This window comes from Hetaerina americana, unplaced genomic scaffold, assembly GCF_022747635.1.
Source record: "Hetaerina americana unplaced genomic scaffold, ioHetAmer1.1.p SCAF_3, whole genome shotgun sequence".
In the NCBI taxonomy this organism is placed as follows: domain Eukaryota; kingdom Metazoa; phylum Arthropoda; class Insecta; order Odonata; family Calopterygidae; genus Hetaerina; species Hetaerina americana.
In genome coordinates, this window is record NW_027286874.1 from 30,114,210 (window position 1) to 30,134,470 (window position 20,261).

Consider the following 20,261-nt stretch of genomic DNA (forward strand, 5'->3'; position numbering starts at 1 on the left):
TGGGTTGTCCAACAATCGCTCAGAAAAACCAAGAGATGCTCATAGGATTGGAGAAGGTTTGCTTTTAGTAAGTCTCATCTCTCACTACAATGCTCTTTAAGTTTCAGCTATAGCTATCATGTGGTTTCATTTACATACTATATATCTAGGCAATACATGAACATTGTCTCCAAAGGAAAGCACTTTCTGATACAATATGCATGAGAAAAGAAAAATGTGCATCTGATTATATTTAAGCATGGTAACTTATTGAGATTGGAATATCAGATAATGTGATAACCCAGATTATCAAAATATTTACATTATTCCTTATCCCTATTTCTACAGCTGCAATAATGAAATCACAGTTCAGTTTAAGACTTTGAAGTCAGAAAAAGAGTAAAAACCCCTATCGTCAATAAACCTTCCTGAGCCCCAAAATACATATATACCAATAATTTGAAGGGCTTTATTCACTGATTTGTCCAAAAGGCTTAGGGAATGCTAACTGATTTCATTTAATAATATTTTATGGAAGGTAGGAATCTTCACACTAATTGAGGATTTCAGGTTTCTAAGGAAACTTGAATTTTGCAGATAAGAAGAAATTGATTTTCACTGAGTGACAGATGCACATTGAAGAATGAAAAAGGTAATGAAAAGATTTAAATTTTTAGAGTACAAGGTTAGGGCATACATAATGTTACTATTTGACAGAAAACTCTCTCACACCAAAGATTACTTCTAGAGCAATGCGGGTATTGCCATAGGGCCTTTGGTAATTTTAAGAAATATCACATGTGTTGTAGATGCTACCAAGGTGGCATGAAGATGGCTTCCAACATTTTTTGGTTGTTCCATACCGATTCATTTTGCTGTATGAGAGTTTCACGAACAATCTAGTAAGTATCTGCGAACCCGAAGATGTCAACTTGAATGTTGGTGAAGCAGTCACCCAGGGTGATAAGCAAAAGGAATTGACCTTTAAAATCTTGGATTCCAATGAAAACTGCCACAGAATTTGGATTTTTAAATTTCCTGAATCTTCCAGGTATATAGAAAAAATTTCCAGGACATTTTTGAAATAAATAATATCTGTAACATAACAACAGTAGCAGCAAATGTATTGTCATTAAAATGCACCACCTTCCAGAAAATGAATCATTAGATCAAGTGAAATTCTTCTTTAATTGGTTTTTGTATTTTTAAATTAGATAACCATGCATGAAAAAACAATGCTCTCCCATCATGAACAACCACATACAATTCAGGTGTTTGGCAAATCAAATCTTGGCCTACCTCCTTAATAAGAAATCTTAAATAAAATTTGAGTACAATTAATAATGGATGTACATCAATTCTAAAGATTAAATGGACAGACCAAATGAGAAACAAGGAAGTATGTAAAAGAGCAAAAAATAAAGGACCACATGGAGAACTGTACAGTCAAGGAGAATTGGATGGACTGGACATACCTTGAGGCACAATTGATAAAAACATAATAGAAGAGTAGATCCCACAAAAAATATCAAGAGACAAGTACATTGGACAAATAAAGGAGGATGTAAAACAGAAAACTTATAGGAGTCCTTACTTATGTTGTAATATGATCATTTCTAACAATAAAAAATTTGAATCTACATTAAAAATTAAATTCGGCTGATGGCATGATATTTTAGTTATTTCTCCCCATGCTACAATTCGTAATTTCATAACATTCCACTGGTTTACTTTTTGCAAAGATACTTCTATTATCCTCTGCTATATAAACTGAAATATTTTTATCAAAGTCACCGAAATTGTACCCTCCTTTCGCCATATTGGTCCACTTTGTTGATATTTTTTGTCGTGCGTTACTAGCAGTATTTAGTAGTCCTGCTGCTAAGAAAGTGCTTTATTCAATAACTTGCATTGGTAGAAGGATAGGAGAGAAATTGTTTCCTGCACCTAAAAATAAATTATGCATTCCATAATTTATGAAACAACAATGGATAACACCAGGAAACTTGTGCGCAAATGATCATGAGTATATTTGAAAAATGTCATAATCGTGGACACTGACAAATTACAAATACGTAGAAATATTGTTAAACAGTTTTTGAGTTATTTTCCCATTTATACACGTTAAATGGCCACTTTTAGGTACTTTCCAATAAATAGAAGTTGTAGGCAAATAATTACTTATTATAATAATCATTGTAATTAATATTAGGGTTATTCATTCATTAAACATTTTTTATTACTGCAACTATCCAATACTGAACAGCACAAATAAGGGTGATGATTTTTAGTATGGATAAAATAACGAATAGATAATCTCTTTTCTTCTTCAAAATATTCCACAAAGCTTGGCTCTTCACGTGTTTACATGGAAAATTGGAAGCATGAGAGATATATATCGGCATTTAACTAAGGAGAAATTATCTGCTTTAGTGGTGCTGTTTGTGCTAAAGATAATGTATTGTTTTGGAAGCATTCTGATCTGGGTGTGGTATATCTATAAAATCTCTCCATGGACTGCTGTTTGAGGAAATTGGTTTAAAATGATCCCAGAAGAATCTACTATTTTCACTCCTATGCAAATCAACGACAACACATAGGTCACCACTTCTTTTCATGTATCCCAATTCAATAAATGGAAACATTTTCATCATCCATGTAGTTAGTGTTATTCAACAACATGTATACTTGAAAAATACGTAATCAAACCACTGATAAAACACACAAGACACACTTCATCAACTAAATTTTGTCACCACATCTTTGAGAATTGCTTACTATAAACTACTTACTCCATTTCTATTTAGTGAAATCACACTATCATCATTTTTCTATTGGACTATTGGCTTTCTATTGGACTGATATCTGAACATTATTCATTAGAAGGGAAAGTAGGAACATTAGTTTTACAACTTTTATCAACATGTGCTTAGTTCATGTGGTTTTAGTTTTAAGGAAATAACATCAAGTTTCTTACCTTACTATAAGCCGCACATAATGTGTCTAAACGGAATGCTTGGGGTGTCTCACTAGATATATGAGTGGATCGATCTAAGCAATGATCCAAAAGACCCTCTGGTCCGGTGGAAGCAACAATTGTAGATACAAGAGGTCGTGTTGCTCCAGCAGCACCACATCGCTCTGCTGCTAATACCAACTGCTCTAGGAGACCAGCTGGAACCATTGGTCGAACAGCATCATGCACCACTACAACTCTTGTAGTTGGTTCTGAAACATGTGGTGTTTAATTATTCACTATTTCTACAGTTTCAAATGAACAATAGTTTCTTCCAAAAATCTTAGTGACAGTTCTAATTTATGAACTATAAATATTCAGAACAGCCTTATATTTTATGGTCACATTAAATAAAAATAATGAATAGTCTCAACTTTTATTATTTTTATCTACACAACATAAAATTAAGTAAAAGGCAAAAAATTAGCTCCAGTTAATAGTGACTCAATTCTTTTTGCCCCACTAATGGATTAATATCTGCTAATTGGATTCCTCCTGAGATCAACAACATTTCAAAACAACTAACCTCGGTCAAAGCAGGATCAGCTAATGGTTTGAAACACTTTTATTCACTAAAAGCATATCAGAGTGAATATTTTGTAATACCTCAATTGCATAAATTATATCAGAATAAACATAGATATTTTAAAATTAAAAAATCCAAATGAAACCTTGACTAACCCACATTTGCATTGCTTTAAACATAACTACAGTTTTAATATAAGCCCAAAAAACTGACGCTGAAACATTACCAGTAGTTTGCCCTGCCTAAACTTTCAGACACTTTTTGTTTTTCTCACGTGAATTTTTGTCATTAATTGAGAGAATGTGTATTTATGTAATAATATTTATTGCACCTACAATGCGACTTCTAGGTTTATGCCTAGGCTTCTAAGTTTATGCCTTACCTAATACATATCCAGAAAAGATTGAGATTCTTTCTATTGATATCCTAACTTGATTTTTTACCATTATACTCTATCTTTTGGGGATAAATTAACCTGAAGGTTCATTTTGATAGGGTCAGGGAAGAGCTCACCTAATATTGATCCAAACAGCAAGTAAAATTTACACAACAAGATAGGGAGGACAAGGTTCATTTCCTTGAGCCACCCATGGTTTCCCAGGAAGATCTGTTACCTAAAAATCAGAGCTTTGGCGAAACTGAGGATGCCCAGAGATATCACCCATTGAACCCAGGGCCTTGAGACAATAGCCCAGCATTCCTCCAACTGAACTACCTCACATCTTGGAAACTATTTGTGAAAATATTGCTTCCAGTAATCATTCTGTTATGCCAATAAAAATACATTCACATTGATTTCTGAGCATGGCTGACAGAGCAGATAAAAACAACAACCCTCATTGACTCTGTAAATGTTTCCTTCAGAGTCAAAAAAAAATTTTTGGATAAGATCCCAGATTCTCCATTGAACAGGGATAATGAGAAAACTAAATTTTAATCTATCAAGAAGCATGCACAATACGATAATTCCCAGCCACTAGAGAAGACCATGTTAATTAGCCTACTTTTTGCAGAATTAATCTACACTTGGCAAGCAGCTAACAGTTCATATTAGCCTAACCTATGAAATATTTGAAGTCTTGGAGGGGTGATTGCAAGGCACAAACTTTATATAGTCTTTAAACACTTGTCTCATCAGGACTAATTAAAGACGGTTAAGTGATACTACTGAAAAGCTATTGATTATCATGCTAATAGTGAGAACGACAAAGTGTTAGAAAAGTTGAATAATGTCAAATTTTAAATCTTGCCTCATTTTATCGCACAGGTTTATAGTCAATAAAACTAATTTATGCCAATAAGTACTAGCAGGATTCTTTAAGCCATTGGGTTCCTTAATTTACTGCATTTTATTTTCTTTAGTACATGTACACTGATTCCCACCTCAAAACAAACTATCACCATGCTTAACATGTTCCAGTCACATCAAGTCACCAGCATCTACTGACAACAACCGAAGGAAAAAATTTTGTTTTTGAAGTCACTATATCAGATACAATACCAAGGTAAAGTTTTAAGTATCAAATTGTTTCTTTTGTGACAATATTTACAAATATTAAGCTTTAATTAGGAAGGCAAATGCCAAATATATTTTATAGTGAAAATATGCAATACATAAATATATTATAACAACAATATTGTCAAAAGTATTGTCTTCAACAATTTACTATTTCCACTCATTCAAAAACTAACACTCTTTCATACTACACTTCTAAAACTAGTTGTAAAATAAACCAGATGAGGTATTAATAATAATGAAATAAAATAATACTCTACACAGTCATATTCATAGTGTTTGTTAATCTTATCACGTTAACCAAATTACTTAATGGTAGCTTTGATAGGTGAGAGTAGAGCTCATCTACAATAAACCCAATGACATTAGGAAATCACACACCAGAGTAGTTGGTCAACTCCTTTGCCTGTGTTTCATACCATTTCCTAGAAATATCTGGTGTCAAAAATTCACAGCTCGGATGGATGTACACAGAGGCATCACCCAGTATTGAATGAGGGCTCTCTGGTCAGTAGCCTAATGCTCTACCCACTAGATCACACATTTTCTATTCATATACATGCACTAAGGAAAATACTACCAACACAATTCATTTCTGCTTTACTTTGCCATTAACACACCATGAATATCAGCGTATTAAATTGATTTTTCCACAGTTAATTTCCAAACATAAAGTATAAATTTGAAATTGCCTAAGAAATATACTAAGGTTTCCTGAAATTGATGTAGGATAAATATCCACAGTCCTAATTTATATTTGGAGATGTGTTAATGCATTGCATGCAATGGATTGGAAAGTAATGAACATTCAAAATTACACCATAGAGTTGAAAATAAGACAAATGGGATAAAATAGATTTCTTGGAGTGATAGAGGGCAAGATAAAATTCACTGAACCAATTAGTCATGCAGAATGGTTATTCCTGGAAGCAACCTGTTACTTTACTCAGAATATGAAATTCTCGTACATTTCCAGGTTTTACAAGCAAAACACCCTTGGATAAGAATACCTTATCTCAGATCATAAGTGCTACATGAGTTTACATGTTATAAGTTCAGTTTGTCCAGAAAATCACTAATGCTACATTTCCTGACATGAAATTGTTAAATAGTATGTCATCCACCTACCTAAATCATATCAAAACAACCAAAGGTGCTCTACAATCCTTTTCATAATATTTAGACAATCTGATTCATTAATCAACTGAGGTCAAATGTCTTCAGAGCTTTAGGTTCTATGAACTAATACGTGGATATCATTTTCACATTATCCATAAACACAACGTGCTGGCTTTAATAAAAAATTAATTAAATTGGTCATAGGAATTGTCATAGCTACATAAGATAATGCTGGAAAGGGTAGGAAAATTACAGAATTACTTTAAGTACTCGAAAAATGTATGGGAATATTGAGAAAAATAACTATGAGATAGCAAGCATGCATTATCATTTAATAAAGACATAACTAACTCTAATATTTTCTAATGCTTATTCACTAGCATCAGACTTCCATGGACAGCTTAAGACCGAAAATATGGGAAACCTGTAATGTAGGTAATGCATTGCATACCATCTAATGATTTCAAAAATAATGAAATTATTAGTTAAAAATAATTACAATAACAGTGAAATGTTTGTTCTAACTCTATGCCTAAACTAGCTATTTTTTCACTCATGAAGTTTGAAGCATGCATTTTCTGAGAAAATTCTGTAGAATATCAATTCTTTCAAATCATTTGGACTTTTTAATGCTAAAATAAATCAAGGTAAATTATCTGACACCCTAATGAATAACTGATTGTAGCACTTTTCCACTTGATAACATTTTTATTTTAAGACCAAGTTTCAATGTATTACATCATCATCAGAATGTAATACATCAAAACCCAGTTGTAAAACAAAAATTTTATCATGTGGAAAAGTGCTACAATCAGTTATTCATTATGTTCGACTTCCACCATATCACGCCTAGAGCTACTCAATTTGTTATCTAACACCCAATTAAAAATACATCATTTGATGACACCAAATGAACATTGATTTGCCCTCCATTTCACAGCACCTGAGGCAACTGCCACACTAATTTAATTACAGCACTATTGATAACATATGTGCTACCAAAGTAAGCAAAAGATGAAGCACATTGATAAACCGGTTTTCTCACTCACCACTTTTCTGTAGAGCTAGCAGGCCTGCACGGATAGAACGATGTCTGGATGTTTCTCCCTGAACAACGGCAACTTTTCGCCCCACAGAACCACATTCATCAAGAAGACCTCGGGCACGCTCTACACTGTCAGCAACTAATACCATACTCTTCACCCAAGGTATCCTGTCGAATTCCTCCAGGGCATATAGAAAGAGAGGTTTACCCTGAAAAATAAGAAAATGACATACATAATTTCTCAGTATATAACAAAAAACAAACAGTGAAATTCTACATTACTAATACATAGGACTTAGCTCATCTGTGTACCTGTATGTGTACAGGTAAATCACACAGGTAGCACCAAGAAGGCAGCCATTATCAACTGCACACAGTTGTATAATTCATTGATTGTGGTACATGTAAGTTTGGGTGAACAAATTATGGTGACTGCAAACACATTGGCTGTATTCATCATTAATAAACTCATCAATGTCACCTCTACACTTTCAGGAAAAGTATATTCTCATCTATGACTAATGTAAAGGCCATTCAAAAGCTAAGAAACCTTGACTTCCAGGTCATCTTGTAGCCTTGGAAGTTACTAGAAGAGCTTATGGCTTCACTCAGTGAGTGAGTAATGGTTCTCAATTGTAGCAGTGGATTGAGAAACAGGAAGAGCCACCTGAGAAAAGGTAGATCCATTTGCTAAAGGTGAGAGATTTTTAAGTGGTTTTCCAATTCCTTCAAGAAAAAACACTTCAACTTGATTGAATAATCAACAGGATGCCAATCATGATTTTATTTCTGACTTCTAAAAAGTCTTCTATCTTCAATTTCCACATGAACTGCTCATTCAACATGACAATTATCAACAATGATTTTGATCTAGCCTCAGCAAAGTTGAATGCCAACTGTAATAATACAGGTCATCCACTTCTTGCTATAGTCCAAGCATGTTATTAAAACTTTTTTAATGATATAAGTTATTTGAAAAAGGAACAAAAACTAGAATATGGTATTTAATTTTAACAACACCAAATTTTACAGGCAGTTACGAATGCGAAGAATAATGGAAAATAAAGAATCTTTAGCCCATGAAAATGAAACTTCAGAATGCTTCACAACTGCTGAGATCATTAAATGAAGTACACAATGTATATTTCCACAGTCCTTTATTTATGAACAACTAATTCAATGCTTAGGCGTCATCACCAGGTACAAATTAATCAAGTTGCGGTCCATTTATATATCATTCATGAGGGAGAGGAGGGGTGAGTGAGAGAAGGGGGAGAAGGAGGGGAAAAAAGTGGGGTAGCGATCAGCGTTGATGGGAAGGGGGAGAGGGGTTTTCAGCGTCAGGAAAGGTAATTGGTGGGTTCACAGTGAAGGGGGGGGGGTGTTGGGTCTTTCTGTGAAGGAAAGGGGTACTTTCAGGATTGGGGAGAGGTATTCAAACAATAAATCGTTAACCAGTGCCCGTTTTTAAATTCTTCCTAATTTCCAGCTCTTCCCACTTGTCCATCCTCACTCCTTTTTCCATCTTGTGAAAGAGTTCCGGGTTGAAATCACTCCCATGATTTTTTCCCATAGATGCTTGGCGAAGTGAGATTGCTTGAGGTCACAATTCCTAAAACAGCATTTATGTTCCTCTGCCCATGTTTTTAATGATCTCCCGTTTGGCCTATGTATACCAGCGCTACAGTCCCTACAAGTTAACTCATAAACGCCACTTTTATTTTGTTTTCCTACTTTCTTTTGTAGTATTCAAGAATGATTTTAAGTTATTCGTATTGTAAAAAGCTTTTCAAAATTTTTCCCTAGGAAAGAGGTTGGCTATCTTTTGTGAAAACAATCCATAATAAGGGAGTTTACACCATTTGTAACGTATTTCCTCCACATTAATTCGTTTGAAGAAAAGATTGCATGCTTTAAAGGAATGTTCTCTTTGCAGTATTTTTTCAATTAAATTTCCTTTGTCGTCATTTTTGCTAAATCTTTAATCGTTTTGAGTTCTTGAACAAAAATTACTTTTGGAAAGAGGAATGGCCAACAGTCTGTTTAGCAGGAAATAAAAAGTGGAAAGCTTGTACCAAATGTGATGGTGGGAGTTGAAGGGGATGATGTGGTCTTTGGTGGTACTTTTCCGGAAAATTGCAAATTCAAAGTCCCATCCCTTTCTCGACACTGTGATATCAAGAAAATTAAATTCATTATTTTGTTCTTTCTCATAAGTGAAACTGATACTTTCGCATTGGGAATTTAGGTTGTTCATAAAATTTCTCTCTACCAGTGCCTGTCCATATAGCAAAGATATTGTCTACGTCCCCAATCCTGGAATTACCCCTTTCCTTCACAGAAAGACCCATCAAACCACCCCCCCCTCACTGTAAACCCACCAATCACCTTCCCTGACGCTTAAAACCCCTCTCCCCCTTCCCATCAACGCCGATCGCAACCTCCCTTTTTTTCCCTCCTTCTCCCTCTCTCACCCACCCCTCCTCTACCTCATGAATGATATATAAATGGACCACGACTTGATTAATTTGTACCTGATGATGATGCCTAAGCATTGAAACTAGTAGTACGTAAATAAAGAACAGTGGAAATATACATTCTATTCCTCATTTAATGAACATGAACTTCCACAAAGTTAAGCCGGGAACAATTGAATCTGCAGACATCTTGTGACAATAATTAAGATGATTTTGATGGTAAAGGATAATAATTTTGTAAACTACGAATTTTCATATACCCACTGTGATATTCATATTAACCACCACTAATTCATTCAGAAGAATTTTTAAGTCTATTTCCTCAATTAGAAGTATTGGATGAGGCATTAAGGGAGCAATGATAGGGGCCTTTAAGGCTTTAAGGGATTAAATAAAAAAAATTCAAGCACATTTGATATATTCTTGTTATTTACACCTACATTTCTATTGTCATTCTTTGAGAGACTCCTTTTCTAGGTACTGCAATTCCTCACTTGTTAGCATAATCAACTATTGAGTTATTTATTACCTACTTGTAAGTTCACCTAAGCTTTTAACTAAGAGGCATGCTTAGCATTACAATTACAACAGTTAAGAAAAGAAAGAGAAATCCAGAGAACGAAGAAAAAACATTAGGATGACAACTCATTTAGGAAACATTTAAAGAAACCCATCAAGTATTTAGCTGACTATTCCATACAAAGTTATGAGCTTTAAGCTGAGTTATGAGCTTTAAGTGATTTATTTTCGCAAAGAAAGATCAAATTTTGATAATATGAACAACTATGAATTAGAATTTATTTTAAAATGATGTAATAAGTCTTAGGATTTTTTAAAGTAAGTGATACTATTTTTTATTCCATTTTGTGGAAAAAATAATGTTTTTCTATGAATCTGCCAAAGCCACCTCGAACAGAAGTCACAATTCATTAACGTATAAGGGAACAAACGGAGGACTTTAATTTTTCACCATCATTTTTCAACTATGCACTATTTCTTTGATAAACGCTGGAAATTGCTATCTTTGCATTTTATGGCTTGACACATTGTCATTGGTGTATGAATATGTGAAGGGAAATTGGCTTCTATTTAAATTTACTATCAACTTAATAATGGAAATCTTCCCATAGTGTTATAACACAGGAGTTGGGCTCGGAGAGACAGAAGGAAACAAATGTGGCTACCACTTCTTTCATGCACTTCAAATACAATCACTTCCCATACAAATGCTCACGATAGAGCATGCAGCTTTCGAGAATCGATTACTATAAATAGTGCACAGCTTACCCAGATACTCTACAGAAGACTTGGCTATCAAATACTCTTGCATTGACTTTTGGTATATGATTTCGCAGAGGAGTTTCAAAAAGCTAATGATACATAGGCATGGTTACTCACCACTGAAAATCAATCTAATATTTCATATTTCCATTTCAATAAAATTCAAGGTTCTTTCAACAAAATTTCCTGTTTGGGTCAAAAAGTTGCAAATGTATGTTTTGTCAATTTTTTGATGCTAAATAGTTAATTAACAGTTATCTATATCTTGAAAAGCTGTGCACAGCATGTATTTTAGGAAAAATTAAGGAATTTATTTCAAACAAAGGACTTTCAAGTTGACAGATCCAGTTTAGCCAGTACATCCTGTCAGTCTTAGAATGCAAAAAATTCTTCTGCGGCATTCTTCCCAGATCTTTTAAAAAAATTTTTACCCATGCAATTTGACAAAGAAAATTGGAAATTTTCCAAATTGAACCCAGGAAACAAAATTAGAATTTTTTTCTTGGGGATTTCTCAAAGTAACCAAGAACACCCCAAAAACTACTTATTTTTTGCTGTTCTGGGCTACATTAGTATTCTAAATTAAGGTACAGATACCTCATGACAAGTCCAAATTAAAATAGAGCAGGGATTCAGATTTATATAAAGATTTCTAATCGATTACTTTTTGATTGAAAATAAGATCAAAGTAATACCTTCCCAATAACAACTTATATATAATGTGCGTATTTATAATGAATGCCCATCACCTATTACTTCAATATCTAAATCTTACTTAGGACTAGGTACAGTAGAAGAATAAAATACACCGTGAATGGTATAATGTAAACCAAAATTTGGATTGTTCCACTGATTATTTTATTGCCCTGACCATGGTTTTAATGCCTAAGCATAATTGGCATTAGCAGCAATGGTAAATTCAAAGGCTCAAATAGTAGGGACATAAATGGCTTCTCAAATAAAATTTTTCGAGTTTTTCAAGCATTTATTGCTAAGCCATTAGCTACAATCACAAATGAGTGCCTAATAGAGGATGTTTTCCCAGACCATTTAAAGCAAAATAGAGCAATACCTGTTTTTAAAAGGGAGGCTAGAAACAACCCAGCCAACTATCGCCCAATATCTATTGCACATATTCCTAAGCTCTTTGACACTATTACTAAAGAACAGCTCCATGAATATTTTAAAACCAACAATAACTTTCCCTTTTCTTGTTAAGGTTTTTGATTTGGTAAATCAAAACATGAATGCAGAGTTTGTTACTGATTAAATAATGACTGCTTTTGAATTTAATGAACCATTTCAGGCATAATTTTATGCCATTGCTTCATTATGAATAACATCAAAATAACACTGTGCAATGCCACATATAAAATAGACTTTAATGTGGGCTAGGTTTCACTGAGGTGTATTGCAGTGAAACCTAAGTCACATTTAAGTTTACTTCATATTTGGAATTACCAAGTTTTTTTTGATGCAATTTAAACTGATTTTGAAGATCAAGAGAATGTTTATCTAACATTATGTGATCTCTCTAAAGTATTTTACTACATATCTTATGTAATAATATGCAAATCATTGGCATATTATGGTGTGATAAACTCTTAGAATGAATTCATATAATCCTATTTGTTGAATATAAAACAATATGTTGAGTTGGTGGAGCACAATCAAAAGCTTGCGCTGCACCCCATGGGATTCTACAAGGTTCAGTCTCAAGACCACTGCTACATCTTCTCATGGTCAATTGGGTATTATTGAAGTATACCACCTTACACTACTTTCATCCATTGGGATAAATATATAAACTTGACCAAGACTCTATCAGATATTACGCTTGGATCAATCCCAAAAATGGTTACCAGCCAATAATATTTTCCTAAACAAAGACAAACCAAACAGTTGTTTTCAACTAGTCCAAAAAGGTAGTGGAAAATAAGCAGCCTACCAAATGACCAGGTTTCATCCTTCACCCAAAATAAGCTGGGATGATCATGTAAACAATGTGTGTGTTAAATTATCTCAATTCATATTCCCATTTAGGAAATTATAAACACTGCTAATGATGGCAATACTTGTTCAAGTATACCATGAATTTTTCCACTGCAATCTGTCATATGGAACGACACTATAGGGCAATCCCTTAGGTGTCAAATCTATACTTCTACAAAAGAAAGCTGTCAGAATAATTGGCAATACAGATTCCAGAAATCACTGCAAACTTCACTACATTGATTGCTAATGATATTGTGACAGTTTACATCCTATATATTTATATGAGCTTATGTGATGCAAAAGAAAATTTGAATAATCTCTTGACAAGATCCAGTTTACAGCACCAACATATACCACATATAGCACCAGTATTTCAATATTCAAAGCCAAACTATATCAACCAAGCCTTCCTATTACATAAATTAATTAATTGAGACTCACAAAAATGGCTTTGTATTCAAGTAAAATGTACATAAATATGCATAATGGTATTCTGTTTTGTGTTTTTAAAAATATTGATAATATCTATTTTACATCATAATCACATGATGTATAGAGATTATGATTGTCAAGAGCAACAAGTTACAAAAAGTACCTCAGAGACAGCCTTTAAAAAGTGGATGATTTTACATAAAGTGGTGGCAGAAGGAGTATGGGAGGGGGGGGGGGGGGAATGATTAGTATTGATGATTGGAGGCTGGGGACTGGAATAACAAGGGAATGCTGAATTAGACCAAATTGTGTGGTGCAATTAAGAGAAGGAGGTAAGGTTTCCTAAGAGTGAAAGTCAATGGAAAGAAGAGTGGGAAGGACTCACTCTTCCCTAGTTATTCAAATCATCAAATCTCTCCAACCTTCAATAGTGCTCATAAGCCTTGCCCCACCATTGCACTCTAAACTTATCCCCCTCCACATTCACTTTTTAAAGCCTACCTCTGAGGTACTTTTTGTAAGTTTTTACCCTTGACACAGATGCTAAGATATTGAAACTACAGTCGTGACAACAAAATAGGATGGAAAATACAAAGTTTGGCTTTCACTACACTATTCATATGGAGGCATTCCACAAAAAATTGCCCAGATGAGTTAATAATAACTCTAAATAATGTTTGGACCTAACATGAAAATGACCTTAATTTGTAGCCTGTGTGAATAAATTATCAGATATTCTGCATATAAAAATATTTATCTTGAATAATTAGACTTAACTTAAGAAATTTTGAAAGCTTCAACAAATTATCAGCACTTAAATCTTTTCATCAATTTGTGCAACTTAGGTCAATTAAATCTCTAGATTAATGTTAATCAAAACTATCAATTACAACAATGTTGTCTTTATCAGTAGGGAAATCAGGAGTGTGACTTTTTCTCCAAAATTTAATAGCTTTAAAATATGAAGCATCAATATCTAAGGTGCCCCGAGGACTCTAACCTTTGCACTAGTGGGTCAACACACTGCCCTCAATATTAACCCAGCCATTAAAGAATCAGTATGACTTAAATCAAGGCCTCCTCGGAAAGACCCTAATGGCAAGGGAAAAGTAATTCCTGTGTTTGCTCAATCCATATTCATTAATTACTCTTTCAAAATTCCTCTTGTGAGAATAATAGTTTAGTAAAAAGTGGATACCAGCAGGTAACTAGCTTGTAAAGCAGTAGTGTTATTAGAGGCCCCATACAATATTTTCAACTAAAGTAATCATGTAGGGAGAGTAATTACATTAAAAATACTTACACTGAGAAAGTCATGTTTAGTTGATTGAGGTAAATCATGAGAAAACTTGGCAAGTTAAGTCCATTAACCCAGCCAAAGATGGGAAGTGAAATCGTTAAAGACAATATTGTATTTCAATGCAACAATTTCAGAGTGTAAAAATCATTCGCCTTGACTGGGATCCCAGTCAAGGCGAATGATTTTTACACTCTGAAATTGTTGCATTGAAATGCACATCAGTGGATGACTCCGTTAAAAGTTACTGTTGCGGCATCTCCCGCAGTTTCTTTGGAATTTGACAATATTGTAAATACGCATCATTGATTTCAACATGAAAATTGTTGAAATGGCGATGATGTGAAATACTGGACATGCTTACTGAAAAATAAATTGCTAGATATTGAAATTACATTAACATGTAGTAGCAATGTGCATGAACTTTTAATTACCCACCCACCAAAGTAAAATAATTACTACTTCTCTTCTTAAATCAATAAGGTTCAATTTAAGCTGCTCCTCTGAAACCAAATTCTTGGGATTGTATGAGCATAAGTCTTAGTCCTGAGAAACCCTTATTGACAAACTATCTCCTAAAGTGGTTTTCAGATGCTACCTCTTGAGAAGGGTTAACACACTCACTAGTAGCACCACTGCACATAGGTGTATTATCCATACATGCATAGTCAGCTGAAATATGGAATTATGGTTGGGGTCATTCAAAACACTTCATTAAGTTTTTCAGGCTCCGAAAATGGGCCATTAAGATTCTGGGTAACATCTCAAGAAAAATAGCTGTCAGGCTCACTCCAAATATTTCAGAATATTCACTTTCTATGACTATACATTTTTTTGCAATTGCTTTTATTTGTCAGCAAAGTAGACTATTTGGAATAGAAATAAATGGTGAAGTCCATGAATACAACACCACAGCCTCCAAAGCTTTAAGGGTGGTTGCTCATAATTTAAGCCTTTTTAGCAAAAACCCAACCTATTTTGGGGTTACACTTTCTAATTGCCTACCACGGGATAAGTTAAATTTCTACCTCTCGGCAGTTTTAACCATAACTACACAAATATATTGTACACAGTAAATTGCATTCCACTGATGAATAAATGCAGTTGTTATGTTTGTATTTGTATCCTCCTCAAGTAGTGTATGTGCTGTTTTTGCATACTATCTTATATACATGTAAATAGAGGACCCAATAAAAAGTATTACTATTTACCCTGATTGTAATCATTCCAAACCTCTTCCTGATTTAGATATAATAAAATACGAAAATGCATTTATAGTGAAATAATATTTATCAACATGCACCACTAAGGAAATGTTTACTTCATTGGTTAGAGATTATTTCTTTTAAACGTAATTCAAACCCTAGAGAGAATAAGAAAATTACAGATCTGGAGCCATCCACCATCAAGTTTTAAACCTTTTAATAGACGTAAATGAAGCCTAATAAAATTTGGATTTCCACGTAAAAAATAATGAATATAGGAAACACTTAATTTGCTGTCTAAACTCACAAATTTTAAATGCATGTGAATCAACTTCAAAAATGTTCCAACAAAATTATCTTACTCAAACCATGTTCACAGATGCAATTAACAAGTATTTAACGGAGAATAGAATTAAAATAATGCAGTTGTAACAATGTATGCATAAAACAGCATGTAATTATACTGTGAACCAAGTTTTTTATTGTATTGCTGAATCTGAGTCAGTTGTGGGTGAAAAAGTTATTTGAAAATTTCTGTTAACAATGCAAAACAAAAATTACCATACACCTTTTTCAAAAATATGAATGTTTTTCATTGAACAAGACAGAGGCCCAAATACTTTTATTCAACGACAAAAATGATGACAATAATCTTTACACAATAAAGAGCAGCAATGAAAGGCAACAACATAAGTTTAGGAAAGTTACACATCCTCCTTAGTTAAATGATTACTGCACAATTTTATTGATGACCTCGCACCTACCTACAAGACATTTGTAAACAAACACTGACAAGATTAATATGAAAAAACATTATCTACGGCAACAAAGAAAACTAGAAGTATTCTTTTGGTCGAGAAAATATTTTGGAGGCCGATATAATTTAAATGATATATAAAAAATGAGAGAGGAATGAACTTACCAGTATTTTACAATATTGCTTTGGTGTAGTTGTGTCCAGCCTCTCACTTGACCCTGCTGATGGTAGTATGACACCCACCTCAAAGTTGATCATTTTCTAAAAATACGAAGACAGGATTGATTAAAACTTCTATTAACTGGTCACTGACTCCCACGGCGTAGTACTTTTCATCACAATCCAGTTCTTGTGATCATAAAGAGTAACCTCAAACGTGAACACACTTGCATTTATCACATAAGAATAACAGTCTTAAGCCTCTTAATGATTTATTACCACTCATTGGCGCCGAATATAACATTATATGTGTAGGCAGAATAAATATTTCGTTTCGATTTCACAAACTAAGTTCATTGATTTTATGAAAAGTGAAGTGTTTATCTGCCGCCTTCGGCACCTCTAAAATACAAGGTTGGTGACTGGTATTCCCATTTAAATTATTATGCACAAGCAAGACCATATCAAGAATCTCATCAGGATATGTGAATTTACACAAATTCACGCCAATTATATTATTACCTGCAATAATTTTATACTTTGCCTCTATTTTCTGTTACCACACTACACATCGAGATTTCGATCTATCGAAATATCGACGCTTTCGAGGATTTGTAAATGAGTGGGTTGGTTCATGGCGGGGCTGTCTGTTGTTAACTTTTAAACGCGCATAAAAATCTATTCATTTGTATTTTAAATAAACAAAGAGTTGTTTCCAAAATTTTATATATATTCTCGACGTATTAAAAAATGTTCAACCAGTCTTCTTTTACCTCTTTCCACGAATTTTAGTAGGATTTTTTTCAACATTTCATGCGGCCTAAATTCATTCGCTAGAAATAAAGTTTCTGGATTAATTCTTTTTTGTATGAAGTTTAATTAAATCTTATAACGAATCATTTTGAATTTTTTTATTTTACGTGATATGGGAAGTGTTACGAATGGTAGGTACTACTTGCTCCTTAATGAAAGCGTATGATGGAATTATTGATCGTGATGACTCGAGAAAAGCGTAGTAAGCTCTTGGGACTTCTGAAAAATTCTTTCGCATACGGTGCATAAGTTTTGCACTAATTTCATGAAGCAATGCTAAATGTTTAATTAAGGTCGCTTAATTCTCTTAGGTTGCAGGTGCCACACTAAATTACGAACTCATACTCGCGCTTTTTTATTGACGATCGCAATTGTATTAATTGCAGAGTTGCCTTAAATAAAATACTTCAACTGGTGCATGCTAATACTCTTAGATATTTGAGAAGGAAACCGTTTCAGTGGATACCTGTAGTTCCTTCAATCATTGAAGGTAATATCCTGTAGTCATAGTGTTAATTCTGCATACATTTGCAGCCTTCCTTCCTTAAATAGAAGCATAACAGCCTTCCTTCCGCCCGCTGTAGATTGGCTAGCCAATCTTCAGGGTCTAAATAATATTCTCAAGATACCTCCAATATATCTTACGCGGGCAAATTTAATATTGCGGAAAATCACGACACCTTGTTGACTTCGTTATCTTATCACCGTTATGGTAAAAAATGATAATTGTCGGTAACATTTATATTAATCTAATGAAGTAACATTAAAATGTATTTTTATTTGAGTTCCATCTTTATTTTACTTCTGAGAACATAGCTGTATATTATACCAAAGTCAGCGTCATAATCTTAGACTCATTGAGGTGAAGTATGACATAAAAAGGGTGTGGGGGATAAATTCATCACCAAATTAGTTGGAAAATTTTGTAGAACAAAACAGTCGTTTCTCTATAAGGAATTTACATGAAACTATTTAATTTTATACTCTCTACGTATACACTGTGACACGAAAAACAGGGTATATATTGATTGTTAATCCAAAGAGGAAACTAAAATGGACATTTATTTTTTTAGAAACTATGTCATCCCTGCAACACATTGTGGTCACAGAACAATGCATACTGGGTGTGTGGTATTTTTAAAAACGAGACGGTGTTAATAGTCCATGCAAAGCTAAAAACCTCGGTCTTCAGATCAGAATGTACTTTTTTCAATGAAGGATTTATTTATTTTTCCTTTGCGATTATATGTTTTCCCTGTGGAAAGTATGGTTATAGCATCCGCATTGGGTGGAGAAGGAGGATAAGTCCGCAAGCATGCAAGTCCATCTTCTAATGGAAATCCAATTAGATTTCTTATATATGGCAGAAGAGGCAAACATAGTAAATCAACTGCTCCTATGTAAGATACCAGCAATAAATACTTGAAAATGTTCCACAAACAATCTGAGGAACATGAAAATTCATAGAAGCACAGTCTTAATAAATTTGTTTCCACTGTTGTATGCACACATGCAACCTCATTTGTGCAATAAAATTTTGCTTGCTTGCTAAGAAATTATGCCATCCATCTAACATTCATTTATTCAATACTCCTAGTGGAAGAGCTCAATTCTATCAATATTAATTTCCTTCATGAAATAATTGGCCATGCTTCATAGTCTCTCTAAATCTGTTTCTTTAAAATCCTGCACCCCACCCTTCTTTTCAGCTAGTCCAGTATACCTTTCTTCTCCTCCTGGTCCTTCCACTGCTGCCATGAAAGAATAAAACGTACCGAGCATGGGGATGATATTGCAAGTGATTTTGAAAGATTCTCAAACACAAAAAAGAAATATAAAAGATTGACATAGATCAGAAGATGTGGGATATGACAAACGAAAATCAAGTCATGTAAAGAAAATAATGAGTATTAGTTTTGGCATAAATGGAGTAGAAATTAAGCAAGTAGTGAGGTTTAAATGCCTAGGAAGTGGGGTGGAAAGCAACTGGACATGGGAGGAAAAGAATAGGAATGCAAAGTTGGTATTCAAAAGAATGAGATGGTAGCCTCCGAACAGCTGTTTCTCTGGTTCATCAATAAGAGGATAGAGAACAGGATAAACGTGGCCTTAGGGGTGATAAATTTGGGTTCAGAAAGGGAAGGGGCACGTGTGATGCCATATTGATAATGAGGTTACTAATAGAGAGGAACAAAGAATAATATCAGGATGTACTTGTCTGTTTCATAGATTTCAAGAAAGAATTTTGTAGAGTAAATTGAATTGATAAAGTTAATGAATGCATTACAAAGAATATGAGTAGATTGGAGGTAATGGAGACATCTGCGACCTGTTCCTCTAAGCCTGCTCAGGTGTGAGTGTCAGATGGAAAGTGTTAGGAAGAGGAGTAAGAGAGGGGTGATACCACAAGTGCTTTTCAATGTATATAAGGAGGAAATGGTAAAAGAGGCATGGGAAGAACTAGAGATAGGAATGAAAATTGATAAAATCAGTTAGGCTGATTATCAGGCTTTAGTTATCCAGTCAGCCAAGGGGCTGCAAAATTTGCTGAGCACATTGGAAAGTCAGTGCAATGGGTATGGAATGAGATTAAATGTAAACAAAACAAAGGATATCCAGTTTTTGAGAAAGAGGAAGGCTAAGT

General features: G+C 34.0%; 1 protein-coding gene across 3 annotated transcripts in view; it reads right to left on the reverse strand.

Annotated features, from left to right (window-relative positions):
• Positions 1 to 17,794, reverse strand: part of LOC139690245 (D-ribitol-5-phosphate cytidylyltransferase-like) — a 30,548-nt gene extending 12,754 nt beyond the window's left edge. Inside the window, exons 1-5 of one of the 3 annotated variants that reach the window (XM_071587581.1) lie at positions 17,725 to 17,794; positions 17,578 to 17,637; positions 16,811 to 16,906; positions 7,206 to 7,410; positions 2,957 to 3,207 (exon numbers count right to left, since the gene is read on the reverse strand). In XM_071587581.1, coding sequence (XP_071443682.1) covers positions 2,957 to 3,207; positions 7,206 to 7,410; positions 16,811 to 16,903 — 549 coding nt within the window. In that variant the 5' untranslated portion in view covers positions 16,904 to 16,906; positions 17,578 to 17,637; positions 17,725 to 17,794. Of the gene's footprint in view, positions 1 to 2,956; positions 3,208 to 7,205; positions 7,411 to 16,810; positions 17,051 to 17,326; positions 17,368 to 17,577; positions 17,638 to 17,724 lie in introns of those variants that run through there. The other 2 variants (XM_071587580.1, XM_071587582.1) reach the window with 2 other exon arrangements.
• Positions 17,795 to 20,261: the final 2,467 nt, after the last annotated feature.